The 6000-nt window shown below is 42.2% G+C and overlaps 1 protein-coding gene across 3 annotated transcripts in view; it reads left to right on the top strand.

Annotated features, from left to right (window-relative positions):
• The first annotated feature begins 1216 nt into the window (after window positions 1-1216).
• adgrg2a (adhesion G protein-coupled receptor G2a) overlaps window positions 1217-6000 on the top strand; it is a 28595-nt gene continuing 23811 nt past the window's right edge. For 2 of the 3 annotated variants that reach the window (XM_066699014.1, XM_066699013.1), the window contains exons 1-5: window positions 1217-1440; window positions 2996-3093; window positions 4189-4761; window positions 5058-5096; window positions 5567-5590. In XM_066699014.1, the coding sequence (XP_066555111.1) occupies window positions 3000-3093; window positions 4189-4761; window positions 5058-5096; window positions 5567-5590 (730 nt within the window). In that variant the 5' untranslated portion in view covers window positions 1217-1440; window positions 2996-2999. The remainder of the gene's footprint in view (window positions 1441-2995; window positions 3094-4188; window positions 4762-5057; window positions 5097-5566; window positions 5591-6000) is intronic. The other variant, XM_066699016.1, reaches the window with a different exon arrangement.

The raw sequence follows: 6000 nt of genomic DNA, 5'->3' as shown, positions 1-6000 counted from the left end.
CTGTCTACAGTGATGATGTTGTGGAAAGATCCAGTGACGCTGGCTGAACGTCATCTACTGAGGATAGCAGGCGCACTGAGCCGAACGGACTCATCTGCAGAGGTGTCCAGCGAGTTCAACAGCATATAAATCTGGGGACTCTAAAATAAGTGGCAGCATTGTGTCCTTACGATGCACTTACAACAGTTGCTACACCCCCCATCATAGAGCCATAGAAAACAATACCAGGAGAGACTTTTCTGGACTGTTTATTTTCCAAGGATAAGGGGTCAGATGGGCACCTGTGCTCTGTTCACTACCTGTTCAGGGCAGACAGGAAAGAAAAACAAGCTGCTGTGAGAGGGGCACTGATTTTAGTCCTAAAGTGTGTCAGTCAAAGATTTGCTGACTCATGGCCTCTCTCCTGACTGTGACAGAGACACTAATAACAAGAGCAAATCATTCATTTCACAGGGTAGCAGCCCAGACCATTGCATTGCTATTTCCATTGGAAACACCCTGGATTCGCAGGGTGCCTTATTGGTTCAGCCACCACCAGTCAGGGATGAAAGTATTTAAATTTTTGTTGGTGTTGATATTCTCAAACAAGGAACCAGTCATCAGGGTTCCAGCACTGGGACTTTATCAGGGGCAAGCTCCAGTCCTGAGCCAATTAGAGATTAATTACACCTTTCATTTTCAATGTCACAAATCTATCTATCTATCCATCTATCTATCGGTGTATCTAAATAGTTGTTTCTTAGATTCTGTTAATTGTTTCGTAGTTAAAAGTCAATTTATTGAATGCAGCCCCGTACGATACCTGATATCTCTTCTGTTACTCCTCATACAGACCACATATTAATTCTAAATATATGACACAAATGTTAATCCTTATACTTTTCAAATGCCAAATTCCCCCATTGTATATTTAAAATATATGGGATATATTTTCCATATAGTTTCATATATAATGGATGTCTATTTTATATGTTGAAAATATATTGTAGAAATGAACCTGACCATTTATTTTCATTCAATATTATATATATATAACTTGTATAGAAATGAAAGTGTCTAAAGCAAGTGGCTTCTCTCAGATGGTCCATTGTAAAGACATAAAGACAGCTAAATGCTGTATCTGCGCCCTGTCTCCGTCTCCTCACCCTGGTGAGTGGGCTTGTCCCGCAGGAGGCGCGTCTTCAGCTGGCTGGCACAGTTGGCTGCGCATACAAGTTTGACTCACTTCTGCGCTGAGCGAGCTGTACTGTGCTTTTAACCGGTTTGCTGTTGTTTGTGACAATAACTTTTTTCTTTTTGGAGGAGTTCTTTTTCCTCTTTTTTTTGGGAACTGTGACACAGATTGCTTTACCTAAATGGGGAACAGGCGTCTGTTGCGGACTTGTGCTCATTAATATCATGCTTTGGGAAACATCTTCCGTCCGCGACCGGTATACCAAGGTAAGCGATTTATACTGACTTTGAATTAGGCGTCTGGAGAGGTTAAACATACTGACCTTTACGGATGTGTCGGGTCCTCGCCGCACAGGTGCGTATATCCTAGTTGTCTTAAGTGGAAACATGTTCAAACTTAGACTTCTCTACCCAGTTCTAAATAGTTCAACTACAAGGAGCTGTAATGGTTCATGGTATTTCGATTCTATGTATCTATGTATGTATCTATCTATGTATAACAAAACAAAATATTCCATACATACATACAGACCTAAATCCCTCCTTACTCAAATGTCAGGTGTGTTTCAGTTTTAATACACAGTCCTTCACTTGCAGACAGCTGTATCCACACAAATTAAAATACTACCATATACAATTATTCACACAGGCAAGGGCACATATTAATTTAAGGAATCCATAGACTACATTGTGGAATATGTATAAGGTGATAGACACAGTTTATTGCAATGATTGATACCAAATAGATGCTCTGTGAAGTATAAGAGGTACAGCAGGGCCCCTGTCTTGGGAGGGGGTGCATTTCTGGGGACACCATATTAGCAGTCGGGTGCCAGTTTGCCACAAGTGCCCATTATTATTATTATTATTATTATTATTATTATTATTATTATTATTATTATTATATTATAATAATATTATTATTATTATTTCTTGGCAGACGCCCTTATCCAGGGCAACACAACATGCCCATGTATGTCTGTCTAGTGTGGGACCTTCCTAGCTGCATCAGTTCCAACATGCCCAATCAAACTGCACCTAATTCGAATTGGTTCATGTATGAGTGGTGTGTTTTGTAATGGAAAATATATTAATGATGAATCATGTTATTGTTATTAAAATTATCATGTGAACCATTACTATTGCACACAGATGGATTCCATTCAACTTATGGTGCAACCGATTGCACAGTGAGTTTATTTTGGAGTGTCATAGCACCTTGGCTGAATAGTTCTCTAATGAACACTTTTCCGTTTTTTATTTTTAGTTGATTTTTCCCCACCCCACACCATTTAATATGGTTCCCCGCTTGGCGAACAGGGGGAGGGGCAAGAGAAGCATATTTGTTGTGGTGAAAGACAAACATACTTTAAATAACTGTTTCGTACTGGTCAACATTAAACCCAAAGGAGCTGAGCGTGATCTGTTGCTGAAATGTAAGTGTGGTGTGCACTTTGCAGAATACAAACTTTATGGTTCTGAAAATAGCTCTGCATTGTTAAAACTTTTAGCACCCCAAAATACAAGCAAAACTAAGTGCTTATTTAATCAGGAGTTTATTGCCGGTTCAGTTAGGGTAATTCAGCAGTATTCCACACCCTTTGAAACTGAGTTAACTAACGCAGTTCACATTAAACTTTCACATTGAGTCATACCAGACAATTATTTTGATGTTTTTTTTTCATCTTTTTAAAAATAAAGTGTTTAATTTGGAAGAACAATGAGTGTGCAGGGAGGTTTTATGTTTTAATTAAGACAGTGAAGTGGTTAGAGCAGTGTCTGTAAAACACAGATCCACAGCAGACTGCGGTTTATTTTACAGAACCATGCTGTGTGGTGAGCTACATCTCTGGACTGTGACGGCTGCTCTGCGCCAGGGCCTCCCTCTTCTCCTGCTGCTCGTCTGCTGTGCTCCCAGAGGTAAGACAGTCTGCTCACGTCTCGGATACTGAGGCTACAATGGGAGTTCGAAAATGACACACGGCCATCCAGGACCAGCCCTCTGCCCCTCCATTACCAGAGAGTGAAGAACAGTGCTACAGTGGGACATAGCAGACACTGCTGGACACACCTAGCAGGCACTCCACTGCAGGGTGTGGCTATAACCACGTCCCAGATTGTGTTACTGAAATGGGTTTCAAATAATTAAGCAATGGCCTTTTGGTTCTGCCAAAATGTCATTATGAAACGCTACTGGAAAAGCAAGTCATGAAGTATCCAGTACCATCTCATGTTATTTTTAAGATTTCAGTGACACCTAGTGGATTTTAATAAGAAAAACACTAGGAAGATAATGATATGTGGGAGAGATAGAAAGAGAGAGAGAGAAACAAGAGATAGGGCAGATTCAGCCTATAGAGTACTGTAGCACTAGCTTTATCTGGAGGAAAAGGGAAAAGTTTTAAAAACATCAACAAGTCAACAAGTATCTGCACTCTGAACGCAAACAGCATTCTTAGAATAGCACTGTGGTGAAACTGTCCCTGTGAAGAGCAGCCCAGACCAGTCTAAAAATAAAAATCTTTATCTTCGCATCGCTGGCATCCTTTGTCAGCATTGCAGTTCCTCCTGCCTATTGTTTCCAAGTATATGAATACAAAAAGCTGCTCATCTGGTTCCAGATGTACGTCACTCCTTTCACAATGAGGTGCAGCTCTGTGAGCCCCAGTGCAGCAGTGCATGGGGAAGGGCGGGGTGACAAACAAGCTGTCCAGGGATTACATAATTTAGCAATGACAAAACTAATGAACACCATTAGTTAATGTGTGTTAAAGGACAGACAGAGACCAGTCACACAGAAATAAAGTATTCATTTGCTGCTGGACCCTGGGTGTGCTGGGGAATGGGACAGAAGTCACAACAGACTTGACTTTTCAGCACCTGTGCCTGACCTGCAGCATTAATTAAATATCAGCTGAATTACTGGCATTTGCCCTTATTGTAAACATCAATAACTTGTATTTATTTATACACTACTACTTAACAATAACAAAAATAATAATCATTTTTCTGCAGGGCACGGGGATTTCTTGGGCAGCTACAGTGCTGAGTTCACAAAAGGATGCAATGATGGCTGGACGCTCAAGGAGACCGTGAACTTGCCCAGTCTTGTGAACCTGACTGTATGCGTGAGTGTCAAGTTGAAGGCGCCAGGAACCTGGACTGCCTTCACCTATAAGGCCGATGAGTCCAAGAACTATGACCTGGCCATCAAGGGCAACCAAAATGGCATACATGTCTGGCTCAAGGGGAAAGATTACAAATTTACAAACATCATGAGTTGGAATATTTGGCATCAGATCTGCCTGAAAGTGAACATGATTGAAAAGGGCTTCACCCTGGATGTCAGTGGGGCCTCGAATTGGACGTCAGTCAGTAACATCACTGTGCCGGGCAGGGGGAAGCTGAGGCTGGGCTGTGGGGCTGGCTTGGATGACTCCGACTCCAAGAAATTGGAGCTGTACCTGTTCCGGCTGTGGAGGGACACCGGGAACCACTCAGCCTGTGAAGACGGGAATGCTGTCGGGTGGAACTCGGACTACTGGGACTTCCAAAACAAGACGCTGGTCTATGATACATCCCTGTCATGTAAGTACAGCGGATTACTTAAAATAACAAAATGTATTTCTTCCTTTCTCTTTGTCTGTAAGCACTGGGGGGGTGGAGTTGGAGAGGTAAAAACATAAATGGATAATTAATTCTCTGTGCACGCAAGTGTGTATGCGTATTTGTCCCCCCCCCAGTAAGACTGTTATTGCACAGAGAGCACTGTGCAGAAGGACTGCAGGTCCACCCAGAGCAACAGGGCAGGGGATTGTTGTTCTCTATTTCTGTCCTTCCACCGTCTGTGCCCCTGACCATAGCCGTCTCTCTTCTCTACACAGGTTCTCTTCCCACCTCCGTGTCTCAGACTGCACCTATAGGTGAGTTGGACTCTGCCCCAAACACTCATACTTGACAAACTACATTCTTCTACAAATGATTTTGGGAAGATTATTCTCATACTCACACATTTAAATAAATCAGGCCTAGGTCTTTGAGATGGGTTTTATGTGTTTTTTGGGTTTATGGAAACATGTATATATTGATACTTCACTTTAACATAAGACTAAAGTGTTTGCTAATGGGTGAATATCAGCTCTTTTTCTTAAAATAATAAAACCAGCAGCAATTAACATGAAAGCCTCTTTGAGCCGGCTGTGAGAATTGTTCATTCTCAGATCTGATTAAATCAAATCCTGGGCACCTGCATGCTGTTTGATGAATTCCTTAAAATGTTGTGAACACTGTAGTTTGGTGTGGGGATCAAATGTGACAAAAAGTAACAGCAGGCAAGGTTGCCCAACACTGTGCCTGTCCACTTCATGTTGGTGTTAAATTTGTAACCTTTTAGGCCACAACCGAGTTAAACGTGAAGGTAAGCCCAGCAGCATGACCATTCCTTTAGTCTGTCCTGTTTCTATTCTCTCATTGGTCTGGGGTCTCATGCATCCTCTCTCCCTGGTCCCTTTCCCTCACTCAAGGCTTGATGGAGACAAAACAGTGCAAATGTTTGTGCAATTTCATCATAAACCAAGCAGTGCACAATGAAAGACTGACAAGCATGGGTTTCCATGAAACTGCAGAGATCTGGTCACCCTGTGGAGAATCTCAAGGTTAATTCCAGTTCAGAGTCATTGGTATTATTACCTGACACTCTGTTAGGGGTGCTGTGCGGATGTTGTTAGCACATTCCTGTGGTGGGTTTGGACCATCACCATGTAGACAGGGTCCCTTCCTGCTCTTTGGCAAAGCTTGTGGCGGCTGGATGTAGCCTTACAATGAGCT

This window comes from Amia ocellicauda, chromosome 3 (genome assembly GCF_036373705.1).
Source record: "Amia ocellicauda isolate fAmiCal2 chromosome 3, fAmiCal2.hap1, whole genome shotgun sequence".
In the NCBI taxonomy this organism is placed as follows: domain Eukaryota; kingdom Metazoa; phylum Chordata; class Actinopteri; order Amiiformes; family Amiidae; genus Amia; species Amia ocellicauda.
Note: the sequence above shows the minus strand (reverse complement) of the source record. Positions and strands in the feature narration are given on the sequence as shown.